Source organism: Pristiophorus japonicus, unplaced genomic scaffold (genome assembly GCF_044704955.1).
Source record: "Pristiophorus japonicus isolate sPriJap1 unplaced genomic scaffold, sPriJap1.hap1 HAP1_SCAFFOLD_165, whole genome shotgun sequence".
NCBI classification, from domain to species: domain Eukaryota; kingdom Metazoa; phylum Chordata; class Chondrichthyes; family Pristiophoridae; genus Pristiophorus; species Pristiophorus japonicus.
In genome coordinates, this window is record NW_027251331.1 from 313,524 (window position 1) to 337,892 (window position 24,369).

The following is a 24,369-nucleotide window of genomic DNA, read 5'->3' on the forward strand; positions in this document are numbered from 1 at the left end:
GGTTAACATTGCTACCGGTGGAGCATTGCCACCTGCAGTCGACAAGCATGGGTACCACTCGTACCATAGAATCAGGAGCGCCGTTGGTGTAAGTAGAGTGAAGCCCTAAAATTTGACTTTCAAGTCTAGCAATAGCATGATAATCGCGAGTACCAGAGGAGAAAGTTGACCTCGATTATACACGTAGTCTCCCACTACTACGGAAGGAGCACTGTAAGGGCGGGGTACTACAGAGCCGAATACGCATTGTCATCTTGCTTTATGTGCAGGACTTCCACTAGTACAGGAGGAACACTCTCACATCCCATATAAGTGTAGGTGTACTACAACAAATGCCGCTTGACAGCGGCCATCACCATGCCCAAAAGTTTTGTTTCAAAGGCTGTTCTAGAAAGGTTGGACCAATAAGACTGAATCAAGGAGAGGGTCAGCACATTTACTGCTCCTGTAGCAATAGGCGCTGCAGCAGTACCGGGAGATTGCACTTTATAATTGTAAAGAATGTTTCAATTGTGCATGTTTTTATGCAACTTTCTAATAACAATTTCAATTATTATTCTAACCTGATGAGTCTGATAAAAACAACTTACCTCATTCTATTTGTTAAATGACTGTAATTAATGCAATTTATGATTTAACCTGATTGACTCCCTGGAGGACCGAAGTGTGGATAAATATTCATTCTCTTCCACAGCCTCAGTCGTACGCCAGTCAGAGTCGTTAACCTCCGACATAATACATCCATTCTCACCGGAAATGGGTCAACTAACGATTCTGCATTTCAAAGGAATTTTTTACCCGATTCTCGCAGCTGTTGGTGTTCCCGGTAAGCCAAGCTAATCTGTCTGTTGTTAATCTGTGTTAATTGTATCCTGGTTCTAACAGGAAAAGATGATGAATTTTAGAGATGGCAGCATGATAGAGTCGGTAGTGACTGGAACCAACTCGTGAATCGCATGTCCCCACATTCTGAGTTCATTGGTAACATTAATGAAATAACAATGTTCTCTGAAGCTACAGCAAAAGGATTTGAGCAGATTTCCAGACTGTTTTGTTGCGCCGTGCGGAGAGAGCACTGCAGCATCTCATTAAATGTGTGTTCGCTTTCCCTGCTATTGCCTCCAATACTAATGCTATTCTCACACTGCTCAGTGTTGATAATCACACTGAATGGAGTAAAATGCTCTGGGCATGTAGCTCGATATATAAAATCAATCTGACACCTGAATAATATGTGTCTCCTTGCTCTTTCTTACAGCAAACTTGGTTACAATGGTGATTCTCTCCCGTGGTAACTGCGGCCTTTCGAAGTGTATCTCTCTCTACATGGTGGCCATTGCAACAGCAGATCTACTGGTCATGATTAACAATGTAACTGTGTATCATATATTCAGTTATTACTTTCCACTTTCATTCATTTACCACACTCCCGTGTGTAAGTTAATTATATACATGGCTGCTGTCAACCTAGATTTTTCTGTTTGGTTCACCATCTCCTTCACATTTGACCGATTTGTCGTTATCTGCTGTGAGAAGTTTAAATCAAAGTATTGCACAGAGAGAAATGCGGCCCTGGTTATAACTACTTTCACGGTCCTAATTTTTTTAAAGAACATCCCTGTTTTGGTTGCCTTTGAACCTCTTCAGATAATTAACAAGGTGCATTGGGGCTGCCGGACCAGTGTGGCATTTATTTCATCACCTGCAGGTATAGCGTACGTCTGGTTTCACAGCGCCTGGGGCGTTTGGCTTCCTTTTACTTTAATTGCCTTGTTAAATTGGTTGACAATCAGACGTATTTTCGTGGCCAGTAAATCACGCAAGAGTCTCCGAGGCCAAAGGAATGAGAATCAGTGCGATCCAGAGATGGAGAGTCGAAGGAAATCAGTCATTTTACTGTTCACTATATCCGGCAGTTTTATACTATTGTGGCTGACAACTGCCGTGAGTTTGGTAACTACCAAACTGGCAAATCTCAATTATTACCGCGGTGATCTCACAGACCCTGGATATATCGCTACTGAAACCGGGTCGATGTTGAAGTGTCTGAGTTCCTTTCAAAATCCGTGTATTTATGCAGCGACACAGAGGAAATTCAGAGAAAATTTGAAGAATCTGGTAAAATCTACCTGGACACTCATTCTGAGATTAGTTAAAAAGTGAGAATAAAAAGAATCAATTCAAACGAAAGCTTCTCCGTCACTAATGATCAATCTCAGTTCGGTTTCCACCTCGAACGACCGTTTTTATGGTAAGGTGAAAAATGGGAGAGTTCACATATGAGCATCTTGCCCAGTTTGTAACATGCACTTGATGGTTTTATTGATTTAGTTTTTCAAGCTTTTTTTGATGAGTAAATAAAACCCATTCCTTCAAATTTAGCATATTTCAACTTCAGAGATCAAAGATTGCAATGAAGACGTTCAATAGTGGAGTCGGACAAGAGAGTAATCCACCTACCCTATCGATACTGGGATCGGGCGTGCTTCTTAAACATCATCAATAAAGTTTCAGTCAGTGCCGAAGCAATCAAAGGTGTTGAGATCGCCGATATTGCTAACTTTCCTAGAGGACTGTTGTGTATATTGCAGATGCGTTTCTCGCTACTGTACACCATTCCTCATTGACAAATATAGCGGGTCTTCGCACGTGGCCAGGGTCGAATGGAGGAAGCAATTGTTACTCGTCTAATCAATGTGGCGTTTCACCTCTTTTGTCGCAGATATTTACTTAAACTCTCGATTATGCACTTAGTGGGGTCTCTCCCACAGCTCAATGATGAGGTCTGCTGATGTTTTGTGCTGTCGATAAAAGTGACATGAATAATATTATTGATATTCTGTCTCAAACACTGTCCAAAACAAAATAATATGGGAATGTAAAAGGAATGTCTTTAAATTCTTAACTGTTACATTTATTGCAAGTTATCAGTAAAAGGCTGCAAGAAATTCAGATAAAATCGCACCGATACTTTGGTATTCTTGTTGTTGACTGAATATTTTGAAACGATCTTTAAGAATCATTGGAAAATATCATGTTATTTGTATATCGGAAAATAATAATTAGGAGCAGCAGGAGCATTAGGAGGATGCTCCGTCATTCAACAATATCATGGCTGAACTTTGACGTCAGCAACAATGACCTTACCTATCCCGGAATCGCTTCATTCCTATAAATACGAAAATCAATCTAACTCAGCCTCGAATATAATCAATAACTCAGCATCCACAGCCCTGCGGGGTAGATAATACAAATGGTTTACATCCCTCTGGTTGAAGAAATTTCTCCCCACATCAGTGGACCCTAAACCTGAAAATCTTCCCCCTCGCACTTGGCTATCCAGCCAAGGGGAACATTCTATTAACATTCATAGTTCCAATTCCCCATTGAATCTTCAATGAGATTACCTTCATTATTCTAAACACCAGAGAGATTAAGCCCAATCTACTCAATATATAATCCGCGAAATCAATCTACTCAACATTTGTTGCACCAACTCTAAGGCAATTATATACTTCCTTAAATTAGACCAAAACTGTGCACAATACTGGCATGGTCTCACCAGATCCCGGTGAAATTGTAGCAAGGCTTCCTTACTCTTGTTCTCGAATACTCTAGCATTAAAGAACAACATGCAACTTGCCTGCCTAATGTCTTGCAGTAGATGCAGTCTCAGTGTTTCGTCTACTTGTGCACCTGACTTACTCTGAGCATCAAAATGTAATAGTTTCACACCATTTAAAAATATTCATTGATCGATTCTTGCTACCAAAGTGAATAACTTCACATTTGCCCACAATATATTCCATCTGCCACCTTACTGCACAATCACTTAATCTATCTATATCCCTCTGCAGGCGCTTTGCATCCTCTTCACAACGTACTTATCCACCTAGCTTTGTATTGTCCGTCAGTATGGATATATTGCAGTCGGTCCCTTCATCTAAGTCATTAATACATCGGGTAAATAGCTGAGACCAAGCACTGCTACTTGCAGCACCAAACTGGTTGCAACCTGCTAAACTGAAAATGACCTGATTATGGCTAATCTCTTGCTTTCTATCTGTTTACCAATCCTTCATTCATGCTATTACATTAAATCCAACCCCATGTGCCCATAACTTGCTTAACAATCTTTTAGGTGGCATCTTATCATCAAATTTCTTTTAGAATTCCAAATATACAACATTCACTGGTTCCCCTTTATGTATCCTGCTAGTTACATATTCAAAAAACCCGAATAATATTTTCAAACTCGCTTTGTGTTGCAGAAAACGATGTTGAAAATGCACATTATGATTTTCTCAGCACGCTGTTGCCACTTGCTTAATAATTGAATACAAATAATTATTCAGACGAATGATGTCAGCTAACTGGGCAAAGTTCCCTGTTTTCTCTCTCCTTCCTTTCTTCAACAGCGGAAACTAAGCAATTTTGGAAGATCACAGCCAGTGCATCCACTATATCCGCATCCAATGCCTTTTAGTACCATAGAATGTCACTCATCAGATACAAGGTACTTGTCAGCTATTAGTCCCATTCTTTGCTACAGTAGTATTTGTCTACCGATATTAATTAGTTTACGTTCCTCAGTTGAATTATCTACTCATTTCCCCACTAAGCCTGGAATACCTTTTGTGTCCTGTACCTTTAAGACAATTTAAAATATGTATTTAAATCTCTGCCCTTTCCTTGTTCACCACTATCTGAATCCCTAACAAATTGTCCATCGGTGGTCTCGCCTCAAACTGCGAGAAATGACAAGGTGTCGGATGAGTCTCTCAATGGAAATAAACTGAAGAGTGTATGTTACAGCGAAATCAAGGATCCAATTACATGATGCCCACAAAGTGCATTTCGAGATAGATCCATCCGTAATTACGCAAGCATAAATGTATATTTTAGAGGCATGCGAATAGAAAACAAGTATAACCAATTCATGATGAATATTTACAATGTTTTGCTGCGGCCTCCATTAGAATAGTAGGTACAGCTTCGGTAGCCTGAAAGCCTTCAGGCCAAAAAAATCCACAAAGAGCAAGCGTATAATATATCCAAGAAAAGTGTCATGGAAGAGGACTGCAGTTTTGAGCATATTTTTGCTGAACCGAACAAATCTAACGGTTACGTGAGGTTTTAAAAATTATTCAGATGGATAATGCGATTAAAGGCAGCAAAATCCCCTGGATCTGATTGGCTTGCCCCCTGGTGTCTTAGGAGTAGTAGCAGCAAGGATAATGGATACATTGGTTGTAATTTACCAACATTCCTTGGAATATGGGGAGGTCACAACAGATTGGAAAACTGCACTTTAAAAATGAGGCAGATAAAAAGCAGGAAACTGTCGACCAGTTAGCCTAACATCCGTGGTTGGAAAAATGTTGGACTCCATTATTAATGAATCAATAGCAGGATATTTGCAATAGCTTAATTCAGTCAGGCAGAGTAGGCATTGATTTATTAAGGGGAAGCCATGTTTGACAAATTTGCTGGAATTATTTAAGAATGTAACGAACAGAATGGATCAAGGGGACCTAGTGGATGTGGAGTATTTGGACTTTCATAAGGCATTTGACAAGGTGCAACATGAAAGGTTACTGCAGAAAATAAAAGTTCACGGGATTGAGGGTAATATATTAGCATGTATAGAGGATTGGCTAACTAACAGATAACAGAGAGTCGCGATAATGGTTCATTCTCGGGTTGACAATCAGTAAATAGTGATGGGCCGCAGCGAACAGTGCTGGGACTCCAACTATTTACAGACTACATTAATGACTTGGATGAATGGACCGAGTGTAATGTAGCCACGTTTGCTGATGACACAAAGATGGCAGTTAAAGCAATGTGTGAGGAGAACACACAATACTTGCAAAGGGACATGGACAGGATAAGTGAGTGGTCAAAAAGTTTGCAGATGGAGTATAATGTTTGAAAATGTCAGGTTATGCACTTTCGCAGAATAAAGTCGAAGAGCAAGTTATCTTTTAACTGTAGACAAATTGCGAAGTACTGCAGTACAGCAGTACAAAGTAACCGAGCAAAACAACACGTGCAAACCAATAAGTCCTTGTCATCGAAAGCATCCACGATCAAACTGAGACATTGTGCTAAAATTACCACATCATAGCTTATTTCTGCAAGAAAGTAGGGACACGTCTGATTAGTACTTGGATAGGAGTGTTAATACCAGTTGGACTCAGCTTTTCCAATTAATGGAGGTTGTCGCTGTCTTCATTCAACACTCCACTTGAAGTCCAATCCTGCGCTTACCACATCTCTCTGTCGCTTTCGCTCTCCCGCTCCCTCTCACTCTCCATCTCGCTCTCGCTCTCTCTCTTTCTTGTACTCTATCTCTCTCTTTCTCGCTCTCTCTCGAATAGACTCAGGCCTGATTTGTAATTGTAATGCAGGCTCGGGCTTATACTTTCTCATTGCTGGCGAGAGATGACGCGAAGATAGCCAGAAAGCAAGGAGGGAAGGCAGGTAAAAGGAAACGTAAGAAGTACAAATGCTTCCGAGCTGTTCGATTGCATTCAAAATTGAGTTGACAGAAAGCAATAAGCCTCTGTCTGTCGCTCGATGTGCAAAGAGAAAGCCAGCTGTTCGATAACTACGGCCATACCAGTCTGAAAAAGTCTGATTTCCAATGCAAAGCAGAGTAAGACCTGGTTATTACTTGGAAGTGAGACCGACTTGGAATACCAGGTGCAGTCGACAGTTGCTGCCACCACAGGCTGCTCGCAACATTCCTAGTGCCTCAAACAATCAACAACAGCTCTGCGCTTCTCCCTCCTGCATTCACTTATTCTCTCACTCTCTCCCCTTATTTTTCCAAAGCTTTGTTGCCATAGAAAGTCAAGGGGTTACACACACTACCAAAGAAAAAATAAAGCAACAAAATAACCGAGCAAAACAACACACGCAAACCAGTAAGACCTTGTCATCCAAACCATCCTCGATCAAATCAGACATTGCGCAGAAACTACCACCTCGTAACTCATTTCTGCACCAAAGTAGGGACAGGTCTGATTTATAATTGGAGTGGATTCTTTATCCCAGGTGTACTAGGCTTTTCCTATTAGTCGAGGGGCTATTGCTGCCTTCATTCAGCACTCCATTTGCTGTTGTTTCCCGCTTTTTCTACAACTGTCGCTCTCGTTCTCGCTTTTGCACTCGCTCTCTCTCTCTCTATCTCTCTCTATCTCTCTCTATCTCTCTATCTCTCTCTCTCTATCTCTCTCTATCTCTCTCTATCTCTCTCTCTCTCTCTCTCTCTCCAACAGCCACAGGCCTGATTTGTATTTAGCAATGGAGGCTCGGGTTTAAACATTGAGTGCGTGTTAGCGAGAGATGGCACAAAGAGAGATTCTAAACAAGATGGGAAGGCAGGTAAAAGGAAATGTAAGAATTACAAATGCTTCAGATTTGTTAAATAGCATTCATGTCGGAGCTGACAGAAAGCAAGAAGCAGCTGTCTGTCGCTCTTTGAGTAAAGAGAGAGCCACATGTTATAATGCTACGGCCTTACCAGTCTGAAAATGTCTGATCTCGGATGCGAAGCAGAGTAACGCCTGATTAGTACTTGGAAAGGAGACCAACTGCAAACACCAGATGCTGTCGACATTTGCTGTCACCACAGGCTGCTCGCAACATTCACACTGCCATCAAACAAACAACAAGCTGTGCGCTTCTCCCTGTTACATTCATTTTCTACCCCAAGCTCTCCCTTTATGTTTCCAAATCTTTGCTGTTCATTCTCTGCTGCCATCGATCGACAAGGGGTCCACACACAACTAAACAAAAAACACAGCAACACAATAACCGAGCAATTCAGCACATCCAAACCTGTAAGTCCTTGGCATGCAAAGCATCCTCGATCAAACCGGCCGCGTCTGTCCCTGGCCACAATAATCCAGTACCGGCAGCTGCTGCTCCTGGCCGAAGGGACCCAGTTCCGGCCTCTGCTATTCCTTGCCGAAAGCCCACCGCCTAATCAGATCCATCATCAACATTAACATTGCCGCAAAGCAGAGTGGACAGTAGAAGCAGTTCCACAAAAAGTTAATGCCGGGGCACTTATAGAGCAAGCTAACAGAGCCATATATTTCCAGCGCCTCACAGCCAATCTGGCGTGCCTTGCTGACACTGCGATGCTGACTCCCCACAGCGCTTGGTCTGCCCTCCCGACATCTATAACCAGTGCCTCTGAAGAGACACTTCGTCACTCAACCAGAAAACACCAGGACTGGTTGATGAAAATGATCAGGAGATCGAAGAACTAATACATTGCAACCGCAATACATTTCTGAGCATCAAGCAACAGCCCAACTCGTGAGCTGCAAAAAAACATTACAGACGGCTCAAGGTTCAGTTCCAACAATAGAACCCTGGACCGAAAGAACGGGTGATGGATGGAGAAAGCACAGGAGATTTAATAACAGGTCGACAGCCACGATATGCGAGGATTCTTCGCTGCAGTCAAGGCCACCTACGGTCTAAACTCCGAAGGCTCCAACCCACTCCTGGCCAAGAACGAGGAAACACTCATCATGGACACCGAGGAAATCAGGGCCCGATGGATGTGGCACTTTGAAGATCTCTTCAATCGAGACTCTGCCCGTTACTCGAGTGTTCTCGATTCCATCCTGCAGCATGCAATCCACCATCAACTCAGTGAAACTCCAACCGTGCACGAGGTAGGCAAAACCATAAAACAGCTTAAGAATAAAAAGGCTACGGGTGCGGATAGAATCCGTGCTGAGGCGCTAAAATATGATGGAAAATGCGGAAATGAAAATTGAGTGCGGATTACTTGTATGATTGCACAGAATGAGAAAAATAAATGAAATACAGCCATTTTTCCGTTGAAGTAAATATAAAACCAGTGTTGGTATACATATGGCCACACGAGTCTGAAAACGCCCGATGTGGTCTGATCTTAGAAACTAAGCAGATTCATAACTGGGTCGTACTTGGCTGAGAAAGCGCCTGCTAATACCAGGTGCAGAAGGATTCTGCTGCCGCCAAGATCCGCTCATGTTTCTGCACACACACTGCCCTTAATCCATCAACAAACTTTTTGCTGCTCTCCCTCTCACTTTCCTTTCCCCATTTCTTTATTGCACATTCTCCTGGTGCAACACAAATGCAAGAGGTTCGATGTAGGTGCGAAAGAACGCAGAACAACAAAATATGTTAGTAAAAACCACACGCTTTTGAAGGGGCATCAGGACGCAGCAGCAGAGAGGAATCACCAGGTGCATGGAAAACTAGGAGGAATAAACAGCAACAAAACAAAGAATAGTGTAGGGAGTACAGCAATTCAAAGCAGGAAAAAAGCAAAGCCATCTAGCTTATTGCTGGAAGCATGTGGGTTAATGTGAGGAGTGTTACAAATCAGATTGATGAGTTGCGGGCGCCACTTGTCACATGGGGTTGTGAAATGTGGCTATGACAGAGATTTGGCTTAAAAATGGGTAGGATTGTAAACTAAACAATCCTGGCGATTTGGGGGCGGTGGAAGCTTTTTGTGGTGGAGGAGTGATTTGGGGAGGGGAGATTTGGGGGTAGAGCGATTATAGGGGCTGAGAGATTTCGAGGTTGGCGAGCGAGAGATGTGGGAGTGAGTGATTTGGGGGTGAGTGAGGGACTGGTGAATGTCAGGTAGTTTTGAAGCTTGAGGCAAGTCGCTGAAGGGGATAGGGCTTGGACCTTGTTTGTGTGGGGGGCGGAGCAACAATAGATGGTGTGGCGGAAGGAAAATGGTGAAATGAAAGTTGAGTGCTGATTACTAGTATGAATGCATAGAATGAGAAAAAGAAATGAAGAACAGCCGTTTGTCCGTTTAAGTAAAGAGAAAGCCCATGTGCTGTTGCCGATGGCCACACTAGTCTGAAAACGCCCGATCTCATCTGAACTCGGAACCTACGCAGAGTCAGGCCTGATTAATATTTGGATTGGAAACCGCCTGGGAATGCCAGGTGCAGTGGGCTTTTGCTGCCAGCTGTCTCTCTGTCAGCTGCCTAACTCCTTCACCAAATGAATATCAGTTTGCAATCATCTGAAGCATTGCTTTTCGCCGCCACATGTGATATATTCACAGAGCCAAAGCACACACAGCTTTCTAACGTGTCAGGCAGCGCAGGGAAGTCGCTGCAAATTTCTGGTTCTGTTTAATTATTAACTCTGTAGTTGCAAAACACAATACGTCCACGTCCACAGTTTGGAGCTAAAAGCATTACAAGCTTCCAAATTATTACACATGTGTACTTCTTGCAATTCCTTTTGCCAGCATTTCCACGATGTTTTCTATCTCTCTTCACGCCATCTCTCGCGAACAGACAAACAAGCTATAAGCCCGAACCTCCTGTGCCAAGTAGAAATCAGGCCTGTGCCAAGTAGAGAGAGAGAGAGAGAGCGATAGAGAGCGATTTGGAGAGCGAGAGGGGGTGCGAGATGGAGAGCGGGAGCGAGAGAGAGATGGATAGAGAGAAACAGAGAAGAGAGAGTTGTAGAAAGCGCAGGAACTACCAACAAATGGAGTGCTGAATGACGGCCGTGAAAACCTCGACTAATACGAAAAGCCGAGCACACCTGGTATTAAGACTCCTATTCAAGTACTAATCAGACCTGACCTTACTTTGTTGCTGAAATGAGCTACGCTATGGTGCTTATAGCTCAATGACTGAATTTGATTTACGCTGCTTTGGATGACAAGGACTTGCTGGTTTGGGTGAGGCACCTTGGGGAATGGTAACCATAATATGGTAGAATTCATGAATAAGATGGAGAGTGACACAGCTAATTCAGAGACTACGGTCCTGAATTTAAGGAAATGTAACTTCGATGGTATGAGATGTGAATAAGCTAGAATAGACCGGCGAATGATAATTAAAGTTTTGAGAGTGGATAGTCATTGGCAAACATTTAAAGATCACATGGATGAAATTCAACAGTTGTTCATCCCTGCCTGGAGTGAAAATAATACGGGGAAGGTGGCTCAACCGTGGCTAACAAAGGAAATTAATGATAGTGTTAAATCCAAGGAAGAGGCATTTAAATTGACCAGAAAAAGCGCCAAACCAGAAATCTGGGAGTATTTTATAATTCAGCAGAGGAGGACAAAGGGTTTAATTACAGGGGGGAAATAGAGTACAAGAGGAAGTTTGCAGGGAACACAAAAACTGACTGCAGGTGAATTTATAATGGGGAACAAAGAAATGGCAGACCAGTTGAACACATTTATAAGCTCTGTCTTCACAAAGGAAGAAAAAATAACATTCCCGAAATATTCAGGGATCGAGGGTCTCGTGAGAAGGAGGAACTAAAGGAAATCGTTATCAGGCAGGAAATTGTTTAGGGAAATTGATGGGAATGAAGGCCGATAAATCCCCGGGGCCTGATAGTCTGCATCCCAGAGTACTTAAGGAAGTGGCCATAGAAATAATGGATGCATTGGTGATCATTTTGTAACAGTCTCTCGAATCTGGATCAGTTTCTGTGGACTGGAGGGTACCTAATGTAACACCACGTTTTAAGAAATGATGGAGAGAGAAAACGGGTAATTATAGACCGGTTAGACTGGCATTAGTAGTGGGGAAAATGTTGCAATCAATTATCAAAGATGAAGTAGCATCGCATTTATAAAGCAGTGACAGGATCGGTCCAAGTCAGCATGGATTTATGAACGGGACATCCTGCTTGAGAAATCTTCTCGAATTTTTTGAGGATGTAACTCGTAGAGTGGACAAGGGAAAACCAGTGGGTGTGGTGTATTTGGAGTATCAAAAGGCCTTTGACAAGGTCCCGCACAAGAGATTGGTGCGCAAAAGTGAAGCACATGGCATTGTTGGTAATGTATTGACATGGATCGAGAACCGGTTGGCAGACAGGAAGCAGATAATCGGGATGAACGGGTCATTTTCAGAGTGGCAAACAGTAACGTGTGAGGTGCCGCAGGGTTTAGTGCTGCGACCCCAACTATTTGCAATACACATTAATGATTAGATGAAGGAATTGAGTGTAATATTTCCAGGTTTGCAGATGACACTAAGCTGAGTGGTCGTGTGAGCTGTGAGGAGAACACGAACAGGCAGCAGAATGTCTTGGACAGGTTAGGTGAGTTGGCAAACCCATGGCAGATGCAGTATAATATGGATAATATGAGGCTATCCATTTTGGTGGCAAAAACACGAAGGAAGAATTTTATCGGCATGGCGGCAGATTAGGAAAAGGGGAGGTGCAACAAGACCTCGGTGTCATGGTAAATGAGACAATGAAAGTTGGCATTCATGTACAGCAGGTGGTGCAGAAGGCTAATAGCATGTTCACCTTCATTGCGATGGGATTTGAGTACAGGAGCAGGGAGGACTTACTGCAGTTGTACTGTGTCTTCGTGACGATTCACCTGGAATATTCTGTTCAGTTTTGTTCTCCTAATCTGAGGAAGGATGTTCTTGCTGTTGAGGGAGGGCAGCGAAGGTTCACCAGACTGATTCCCCGGATTGCAGGATTGAAATATGAGGAAAGATTGGATCGACTGTGCCCGTACTCACTGGCGTTTAGCAAGATCAGAGGGGATCTCATAGAAACGTGTATAATTCTGACGGGACTGGACAGGTCAGATGCAAGAAGAATGTCCCGATGTTGGGGAAGTGAAGAACCTGGGGACATAGTCTAATTATAAGGGGTAAGCCATTTAGGAGAAGCTTCTTCACTCAGCGAGTTGTTAATCTGCGGAATTTCCGACTATATAGAGATAATGATGCCAATTCATTGGATATATTCAAGACAGAGTTAGATATGGCCCTTACAGATAAAGAGATCAAGGGTATGGATAGAAAGCTGGAAAGCAGTACTGAGTTGAACGATCAACCATGATCTTATTGACGGTTGTGCAGGCTCGAAGGGCCGAATGACCCATTCCTGAACCTATTTTCTATATTTCTATGTATTGCTCGGTTAAGTTGTTGCTCTGTTTTTTGGAAGGTTGTGTGTGACTTTCGATGGCAGCAGAACAAGGAGCAGCAAATCTTCGAATAATAAAGGGAGAGGATGAGAGAGAACTTAAATGCAGGAGGGAAAAGTAAAAAGCATGTTGATTGGTTGACGACAGTGTGAATGTTGCGAGCAGCCTGTGGTGGCACCGAATGTCAACAGCATCTGGTATTCCAAATCGGTGTCCCTTCCAAGTACTGAGCAGTCATTACTCTGCTTCGCATCCGAGAACAAACTTTTTCGGACTAGTACGGCCGCAGGTATCTAACAGTTGGTTCTCTCTTTACATAAAGAGCCACAGTCAGCTGCGTATTGCTTTCTGTCAACTCAAACAACTCGGATGCATTTGTACTTCTTACCTTTCCTTTTCCCCGTCTTCCCACCTTCTTTTCTATCTCAATTCCCTCCTTCTCTCGCGAACACACAAACACACTATTAGCCCGAGCCACCAATGCTAGTTACAAATCAGGCCTGTGCCGAGTGGAGAGAGAGAGAGCGGAACGGAGAGAGAGAGAGAGATTGAGAGAGAGAGACAGCGAGAGAGAGTGAGAGAAAACGCGAGAATTTGTATAAAGTGCAGGAACGAACAGCAAATGGAGTGCTGAATGAAGGCAGCGACAACCTCGACCAATATGAAAAGCCTGGTACACCTGGTATTAAGACGCCTATAGAAGTACTAATCAGACCTGTCTCTTCCCTGTTGCAGAAATGAGCTGCGATGTGTTAGTTATAGCGCAATGTCTGAGTTTGATGACAAGGATTACTGGTTTGGGTGTGTTGTTTTGCTCGGTTATTTTGTTGCTATGTCTTTTCATTGGTTGTGTGTGGAACCCGTTGACTTTCGATGGCAGCAGGAGAATGCGCAAAATAGTTTTGGAAAAATAAGCCGAGGTGAAAGAGAAATTGAATGCAGGAAGGAGAAGCGAAAAGCTTGTCGATTGGTTGATTGCAATTTGAATGTTGTGAGCAAACTGTGGTTGCAGCAAAAGTCTACGGCACCTGGTATTCCCAGTCTGTCTCCATTCCAAGTATTTACTAGGCCTTGCTCTGTCACGCATCCGAGATCAGGCTTTTTCAGTCTATTATTGCTGTAGATATCCAATAGCTGCCTCTTTCTTTACTTAAACGTACACACACAGCTGCTTTTTGCTTTCTGTCACCTCATTCATAAATGCTATCAAACAGACGCAATCATTTGTACTTCTTACATTTCCTTTTATCTGCCTTGTGACCATGTTTTCTATCACTCTTCACGCCATCTCTTGCTAACACACAAAAAAACTTTAAGCCCGAGCCTCCATTGGTAACTACAAGTCAGGCCTCTGCCTATTAGAGAGAGAAAGAGAGAGAGAAAGAGCGAGAGCGAGAGTGACAGAAAGACAGAGAGTTGTAAAAAGCACGCGAACAAACAGCAAATGGAGTGCTGAATGAAGGCAGCGACATCCTCGACGAATAGAAAAAGCCTCGCACACGTGGTATTCAGACTCCTACCCAAGTACTAATCAGACCTGCACCTAATTTGTTGCAAAAATGAGCTAGGATGTGGTAGTTATAGCGCAATGTCTGAGTTTGATCTAAGATGCATTGGATGACAACGATTACTTCTTTGGGTGTGTTGTTTCGCTCGGTTATTTTGTTACTACCTTCAGGGATCTGTGCACATGCAATCGCAGTTCCCTATCTTCCTCTACAGTACTCAATGTCCTACCAGTTGATGTGTATTCCCTTTCCTTGTTAGCCCTCCACAAATGCAACGATCTCACATGCCTCTGGATTAAATTCCATTTGCCACTGTTCTGCCCACTTTACAGTTGATTGGTGTCTTCCTGCAGCCTTCTACTTTCTTCTTCATTATCAACGGCATGCCTATTTTACTATCACCTGATAATTTCTGAATCATAACCCCTTTAATCAAGTTTAGATCATTGAAAAATATCTTAAAATGCAATGCACCTAGGTCTGAAGACAGCGGAACCCAATTGGAATCATCTTTCCTCTCACAAATACACCGATCAAATATTACACTTTGCTTCCTGCCTCTCAGCCAAATTTGGATCCAATTTGCCACTTCGCCCTTGATTCCATGAGCTTTTACTTTCATCACCAATCTGCTATGTGGGACATTAGCGAAAGCATTAATAAAATCCATGTTGACCACATCATCCGCATTGCTTCATCGATCCACCTGATGACATGCTCCAAAAATGCTGATCAAACGCGACCATTCATTAACAAATCGTGCTGACTGTCCTGATTAACCAGTGCCTTTAGAAATGTAGAAAATGTATAATCGTTAAATGTTATCCTGCTTTCACGGGATAACATCTTTAATTAACTGATGATCTTAATTTGCACAACTAAAGAAATGTTAACTGACGGATAGTCCCGAATTGAATAATTTGTTTCTGCTCTTCAATTTACCTCTGCAACTATTTTAGACACTGTGCTTTAGTGGTCTGCTTCAAAATAGTAATTGCTGGTAACAAAACATGAAACTAGAGATACAGTGAGATAAACTATAGAGCAAGGGACTGGTAATTGTGAAAAAGCAAAGATAATATACATTCTGGAAGAATAACATCGAAAAATAATATGACGCCAACATCCAGAAAGAAGATTAAATCCTGTGTCCCTTTCAGGAAAAAAATCCTTTCCCAAACATTATCTGACCGAAACTTCACAAAACAAAAATTATGCGTTTTAAAGTCATTAAACCCGAATCTTCGCGCACCCGAATCTTCTGCATCAGATTCTTCTAGCTCTGCCAACTCAATCCATAACCCTTTGCAATATTCTGCTTCCATGCACACTATTAAATGTGCCACTAACTTATAGAATCACAGAGTGAGGGAATTGTTACAGTACGGAAGTATCACATTCGCCCCATCGAGCCCATGACAAATCTCAACTAATCCCACCCGCCCTGTCATTTACACGCAGCTGTGCAATTTTATACCTTCGGATACTTATCCAACTCCATTTTGAAAGACAAGATTGAATCTGCCTCCACCGCCCTTTAAAGCAGTGTACTCAAGATTCTAACCACTTACTGAGGATTGGCCACTCCTGCTCCTATGTATAAAGACAGAGAAACACGGGATCAATTCCTGTCACATTCAAAAATTTGCTAAATATAGCAGCATCATTCTATTCTCATAACGCAAGCTCCTGAAGTGTCGTCGAGCTGTTGAGCGTAAAGCTCTGGTTATGTTCCCATCACTGCAGCGATCACAGCGTTTCCGGAGTGTAGTTGTTATCACATTCGCCTTTCACGTGAACACCCCCCTGTTCGATACCGGGTGGAAACATTGTGCAAACGTGTCAGTTAATGATTCGAACAAATTGAACAATTCATATTCGTGGTTAAATATTAACATAGTGCAGTGTCGCATGACGCTGTTGCATTTGCTGATTTCTCTGCCCAGTTCTGTACACACTCAAACTCTGCACAGTGTTTCTCACTCCCTCCCGTTTCCAGCCCTGACGGTGGAGAAATCCGATCTGAAAACTGCACATTCCGTGCATTCAGTTTAGCTGTGTGAGATTATTAAATGATCCTGCGGCGCCACATCGAAAATCAAAGCCACAAACAAACCCATACGCTAATCGCTCTTCCCCAGCTCCAGAGTGAGTGAGGGCGGGACAAGCCCCAACATTCCGAGCCCGCACTCGCCAACCAGCCGCTGCCAGCGGGAAGTGACGAATGCAGCATTAGCAGGGGTTTCCCGCCCTTCACTGGGCTACAAAATGCCACGATGCCAGCCAAAGCTCCCCGTACACCAAACAGCAGCCTCTTAAGACTCTTAATCTCAGGTTCATGAATTCGAGCCCCAGCTTGCATGAACGTTTTATCACTGGGAACAACATTAATTAGCCGATCGCATCGTTTTGCATCATGAAAGTAAAGCTAACCGATAATTATATAATTATACATGTTTACAGCGTGGAAGGAGTCTTTTTCGACCCATCGTATGCGCACAGGCCAAAAAACGTCCAGTTTTCGGTGTGTAATCCTGCACCTTATCGCAATTCAAATGAACATCCAAGTACTTCATACATCTGGTGAGGGTTTCTCCCTCCACCACACTTTCAGGCAGTGAGTTCCAAACACCCACAAATATCTGGATGAAGAATGTTCCTATCAAATCGCCTTAAACCCATTACTAATTTTTTTTTATTTATTCTCCCTGGTTGTTGACCCCTCTAGTATTGGAAATTAGCCCTTTTAATCAACAATAACTCGGCCACTCCTAATTTTATACACCTTAATGCTGTCGCCCATCAGCCTCCTCTGTTCCAAGGAAAACAAAGCCAGCCTATCCAATCTGTCCTCATAGCAAAGTTGCTCCACTCCCGGCAACATCTATGTGAAACTCCACTGTACCCTCTCCAACGCAATCACATCCTTCCTTCAATGCGTTGACCAGAACTGCACGCAGTACTCCAGCTGCGGCCCAACCAGAATTCTATACAGTTCTAGCATACCCCACTTGCTGTTCTATTCCCTTCCTCTGCCAATAAATGCAACCATTCCGTATGACTTCTTAACCAACTTATCCAACTGGGCAGCTACATTCAGAGATCTGTGAACATGCAATCCAAGTTCCCTTTGTTCCTCTACACTTCTCAATATCCTACCAGTTGATGTGTATTTCCTTTCCTTGTCAGCCCTCCACAAATGCACGATCTCACACGTCTCTGGATTAAATTCCATTTGCCACTGTTCTGCCCACCTTAACAGTTGATTGATATCTGCCTGCAGACTCCAGCTTTCTTCTCCATTTTCAACAACACTGCCTATTTTACTATCACCTGAAAACGACTTAATCATAACCCCTATTTTCAAGTTTAGATAATTGATAAACACCATAAAAAGCAATGGAGCTAGCTCTGAAAACTGCGGAACCACACTTGAAACATCCTTCCAGTCCCCAAAACACCCATCAAACATTACCCTTTTCTTTCTGTGTCTGAGCCAAATTTGGATCCATTTTGCCACTTCGCCCTGGATCCCATGGGCTTTTACTTTCATGACCAGGCTGCGATGTGGGAACTTAGTGAAAGCATTAATAAAATCCATATACACCACATCATACGCACGACTTCATCGAATCACCTGATGAGATCCTGCAAGAATGCAATCAATTTAGCCAAACGCGACCCTTCCTGAAAAAATCGTGCTGACTGTCCTGATACGAAATGGAGAACATGTATAATCCTTAAATGTTATCCTGCTTTCAAGGAAAAACTTCATTAATCAACTGATGATCTTCATTTGCACAACTAAAGAAATGTTAACTGAAGGAAATCCTTAATTGAATGATTTTCTGTGCTCTGCAATTTACCTCTTAAACCCTGAACCATTTTAGAAACTGTGCTTTAGTTGTCTGCTTCAAAATGTTCGTTGTTGGTAACATATATATGAGACTGGGGAAACAGTGAGATAGAGGTAAAGCAAGGGACTGGTTCTTGTGAAACAGCAAAAAAATTATACATTCTGGAAGAATAACATCGAAAATAAATGTGGCCACAACAGCCAGAAAGAAGATTAAATGCTGAGTCCCTTTCAGCAAAAAAATAATTTCCCAAACATTTCTACGACCGAAACTTCACAAAACAAAAATGATGTGTTTAAAGACATTAAACCCAAATTTCCGCGCACCCGAATCTTCAGAATCAGGTGCACTTAGTTATGCCGACTCAATCCATGCACATTATTAAATATGCCAGTAACTTTTCTAATCGCAGAATAAGGGAATGGTTACAGCACGGGCGAAGAACATTCGGTCATTGGAGACCATGCCAACTCTCAACTCGTCCCATACCCCGGTCATCTACCTGCAGCTGTGCATTTATTTTCCTTCGGATACTTATCCAACTCCGTTTTGAAAGATGAGATTGAGTCTGCCTCCACCGCCCTTTAAAGCAGTGTATTCCAGATTCTAGGCACTTTGTGAGGAATGAACACTTCTGTTCCTATGGATAAAGACAGAGATACACGGGATCAATTCCTGCCACACTCATCACCTTGCTAAATTTCGCACCACCATTCAATTCCCGCAACACAAGCTCTGAAGTGTAGTCCAGCTGTTGGGCTTAAAACTCTGGTTATGTTCCCAATGCTACTTCTGCCACAGCATTTCCGTAGTGTAGTGGTTGTCGCGTTTCCCTTACATGCGAAAGGTACCCGGTTCGATACGGAGTGGAATCACTTTGCAAACGTGTTCCACTAATGAATACAAAACATTTAATAATTCATATTCGTAGTTCAATATTAACAGAGTGCAGTGTCTCGCGACGCTGTTGCATTTGCTGAATCTGTGTACATTTCTGCCCGCATTCAAACTCTAGACAGTGTCTCTCACTCCCTCCTGTTTCCAGCCCTGACGGTGGAGAAATCCTGTCTGAAAGCTGTCCATTCCAGGCATTCAGTTCAGCTGTGAGAGATTATTAAGGGAGCCTGCCACGCCGCCTCGCTTCACAACAGAAAATGTAAGCCACAAACAAACCTATCGACTAATCGCTCTTCCCCAGATCCAGAGTGAGTGAGGACGGGACAAGCCCCAACATTACCGCATTCTCCAATCAGACGCTGCCAGCGGAAAGCGGCGAATGAAGCCTCCATCAGCGATTTCACTGTGCTACAAAATGTCACGGTTCGTGACAAAGTTCACCGTACACCGAAGAGCAGCCTCATAACAATCTAAATCTCAGGTTCCTGAGGTGGAGCCCCAGCTTGCACGAACATTTTTTTTTTACTGGAAACACCATTAATTAGCCGGTCGCCTCTTTTTGCATCATGAAAGTAATGCTAACCGATCATTATATCATCAGAGAAGATTACAGCTTGGAAGGATTCCTTTTCGGCCCATCGTATCCGCACCAGTCAACACATGTCCAGTTTTCGGTGTGTATCCCTGTAACTAACTGCATTTCAAGTTCACATCCAAGTAATTTTTAAATGTGGTGATGGTTTCCGCCTCCACCACACTTTCATGCAATGATTCCAGAGCCCAAAAACATCTGCATGAAGAATATTCCCTTTGAATCTCCTTTCAGCCTTCTATTAATATCATTTAATGTATGCCCCTTGGTTGTTGACCCCTCTACTATGACAAATAAGCCCTTTTAATCAACAATATTTAGGCCTCGCCTAATTTTATACACCTCAATGCTGTCACCCATCAGATTCCTCTGTTCCAAGGAAAACAAGCCCAGCCTATCCAATCTGTCCTCATAATAGCTTGCTCCATCCCGGCAACATCAACGTAAATCTCCTTTGTATCCTCTCCAGCGCAATCACTTGTTACTTTCAATGCGGTGAACAGAACTGCACGCAGTACTCCAGCTGTGGCTGAACCGGAATATTATACAGTTCCAGCATAATCCACTTACTCTTCTATTCCATGCCTCTGCCAATAAATGCAGCCATTCCGTATGGCCTCTTAAGCAACTTATCCAACTGGCCAGCTACATTCAGGGCTCTGGGGACATCCATTCCCATTTCCCTTTATTCCGCGATACTTCGAAATGTCCAATCACTTGATGTTTATACGCTTTCCTTCTTCGCCCTCCACAAATGCACGATCTCACACGTATCTGGATTAAATTATATTTGCTACTGTTCTGCCCAACTTACCAGTTGACTGATATCTTCCTGCAGTCTCCAGCTTTCTTCTTCATTATCAACCGCACTGCCCATTTTACTATCACCTCAAAACGTCTTAATCAAAACCCCTATATTCAAGTTCGGATCTTTGATAAATACCATAAAAACCAATGAACCTATCACTGAAAACTGTGGAACAGCAATGAAAATGTCCTTCCATTACAAAAACACCCAGCAAACATTACCTTTGCTTCCTGCCTCTGAAACTAATTTGGATCCAATTTGTCACTTCGCCCTGGATCCCATGGTCTTTTACTTTCATGACCAGTCTGCCACGTGGGACCTCAGCAAAAGCATTAATAAAATCCGTATACATTACAAGGTACGCACTACTTGATCGACCCTCCTGGTGTACATCTCCAAAAATACAATCTAGTTAGTCAAACGCGACCATTCCTTTACAAATCGTGCGGACTGTCCTGATTAACCAGTGCCTTTCGAAATGTAGAAAATGTATAATCGTTTAATGTTATCCTGCTTTCACGGGAAAACATCATTAATTAACTGATGATCTTAATTTGCACAACTAAAGAAATGTTAACTGAAGGAGAGCCCTCAATAGAATAATTTGTCAGTGCTCTGCAAATTACCTCTTAAACTGTTTTAGGCACTGTGCTTTGGTGGTCTGCGTCAAAATGTTCATTGCTGGTAACAATACATGAGACTGGGGATACAGTGAGATAGACTGTAGAGCAAGGGACTGATTATTGTGAAAAAGCAAAGATAATATATATTCTGGAAGAATAACATCGAAAAGAAATGTGACGCCAACATCCAGAAAGAAGATTAAATGCTGAGTCCCTTTCAGCAAAACAATTCCATCCCGAACACTTCTCTGAGCGAAATTTCACAAAAAAAAATGATGCTTTTAAAGTCATTAAACCCGAATTTTCGCGCACCCGAATCTTCTGAATCAGATGCCTCTCGCTCTGCCGACTCAATCCATGTCCCTTTGCAATATTCTGCGTCCGCGCACACTGTTAAATATGCCACTAACTTATAGAACCACAAAATAAGAGAATGGTTACAGCACGGAAGTACCACATTCGGCCAGTCGAACCCAAGCCAACTCTCAACTCGTCCCACTCCCCGTCATTTAGCTGCAGCTGTGCAATTTTATTCCATCGAATACTTATCCAACTCCGTTTTGAAAGATACAATTGAGTCTGCCTCCACCGCCCTTTTAAGCAGTGTATTCCAGATTCTAACCACTTGCTGAGGAATGGCCACTCCTGTTCCTATGTATAAAGACAGAGAAACAAGGGATCAATTCCTGCCACACTCAAAACCTTACTAACTTTCGCACCGTCATTCTATTCTCATAACGCAAGCTCCTGAAGTGTCGGCCAGCAGTTGCGCTTAAAGCTCTGGTTATGTTCCCAACACTGATGTTACCACGGTGTTTCTATGGTGTAGTGGTTATCACATTCGCCTAAAACGCGAAAAGTTCCTGGTTCGAAACCGGGCGGGAGTATTTTGCAACTTTTTTCCATTGATGGTTGGAACAAATTGAATAATTCATATTCGGGTTTCAATATCTACAGAATGCAGTACCTCATGACGCTGTTGCATTTGCTGATTTCTCAGCACAGTTATCTACACACTCAAACTCGACATATTGTTTCTCACTCCCAAACGTTTGCACCCCTGACGGTGGAGAAAGCCCATCTCAAAGCTGCACATTCCGTGCCTTCAGTTCAGCTGTGAGAGATTATTAAAGGATCCAGCCGCGCCTCATCGAAAATCAAAGCCACAAACAAACCCATCGACGAATCGCTTTTCCCCAGCTCCAGAGTGAGTGACGGCGGGACAAACCCCAACATTCCAGTCCCACAGTCGCCAATTAGTCGCTGCCGGCGGAAAGCGCCGATTTCAGCATCAACTACAGTTTACTGAGCTACAAAATGCTACGGTTTGAGCCAAAGCTCCCCGTATACCGAACAGCAGCCTCATAAAAACTCTTAATCACTGAGCCCCAGCTGACACGAACGTTTTTTCACTGGAAACAGCATTAATTAACCGATCGCCTTGTTTTGCATCATGAAAGTAATGCTGGCCGATATTATATAATCATAGAAGTTTACAGCTTGGAAGGAGTCCTTTTCGGCCCATCGAATCCCCACCGGCCAAGAAATGTCCAGTTTTCGGTGTGTAACCCTGCAACTTACGGCTTTTCAAAAGCACATCCGAGTGCTTTTAAATGTGGTTTATCCCTCTACCACACTTTCAGGCACTGAGTTCCAGACCCCCACAAACATCTCGATGAAGAATGTACCACTCAAATCCCCTTTAACCCTCATACTAATTACTTTTAATTCATGCCTCCTGGTTGTTGACCTCTCTGCTATGGGAAATTGGCCCTTTTAATCAACATTATCTAGGCCCCTCATAATTTTACACACCTCAATGCTGTCGCCCATCAACCTCCACTGTTGCAACGAAAACAAAACCAAGCCTATCCAATCTGTCCTCACAGCAAAGTTGTTCCACTCCCGGCAACTTCTACATAAATCTCCTCTGTACCCTCTCCAGTGCAGTCACCTTCTTCCATCAATGAGGTGAACAGAACTGCAGCAATGGCCAAACAAGAATGTTATACATTTGAAGCATAACCCACTTGCTCTTCTATTCCATGCCTCTGCCAATAAAGGCAACCATACCGTATGCCTTCTTAAGCACCTTATCCAACTCGCCAACTACCTTCAGGGATCTGTGCACATGTAATCCCAGTTCCCTTTGTTCTTCTATACTTCCCAATGTCCTACCAGTTGATGTGAATTCCCTTCCCTTGTTTGCCCTCCACAAATGCAACGATCTCACACGTCTCTGGATTAAATTCCATTTACCACTGTTCTGCCCACTTACCAGTTGATTGATATATGCCTGCAGTCTCCAAATTGCTTCTTCAGTATCAACCGCATGCCTATTTTACTTTCACCTGAGAACTTCTGAATCATAACCCCTATATTCAAGTTTAGATCATTGCTAAATACCCTAAAAAGCAATAGACCAACCACTGAAGAGAGCGGAAACAACTTGGAAACATGCTTCTAATCACAACATTCAAACATTGCCCTTTGCTTTCTGCGTCTGAGTCAAATTTGGGTGCAATTTGCTACTACGCCCTTGATCCCATGGGCTTTCACTTTCATGACCAGTCTGCTGACATTAGCGAAAGCATTAATAAAATCCATAAAGACTACATCATCCGCACTGCTTTATCGACCCACCTGTTGACCTCCTCCAAAAATGCAATCAAGTTAATCAAACGCGACCATTCCTTAACAAATTGTGCTGACTGTCCTGATTAACCAGTGCCTCTTAAACCATTTTGGACACTGTGCTTTAGTGGTCTGCTTTAAAATGTTCATTGCTGGTATCAGTACATGAAATTGGGGATACAGTGAGATAGACTGTAGAGCAAGGGACTGGTAATTGTGAAAAAGCAAAGATATTTTACTTTCTGGAAGAATAACATCGAAAAGAAATATGATGCCAACATCCAGAAAGAAGATCATATGCTGAGTCCCTTTCAACAAAAAAAAATTCCCAAACATTAATTGAACGAAACTTCACAAAACAAAAATGATGCTTTTTAAAGTAATTTTCGCGCAGCTGAATCTTCTGAATCAGATGCCTGTAGCTCTGCCAATTCAAGCAATATTCCTTTGCCATATTCAGCTTCCATGCACACTATTAAA

The 24,369-nt window shown here is 42.7% G+C and overlaps 1 protein-coding gene across 1 annotated transcript; it reads left to right on the plus strand.

Moving 5' to 3' along the window:
- The first annotated feature begins 756 nt into the window (after positions 1–756).
- On the plus strand, positions 757–18,888 carry LOC139243248 (probable G-protein coupled receptor 139). Its single transcript, XM_070870737.1, has 3 exons — positions 757–826; positions 1,259–2,118; positions 18,748–18,888. Exons 1-3 carry the CDS (start codon positions 757–759, stop codon positions 18,886–18,888), a joined length of 1,071 nt encoding a protein of 356 aa, XP_070726838.1.
- The last annotated feature ends 5,481 nt before the right edge of the window (positions 18,889–24,369 follow it).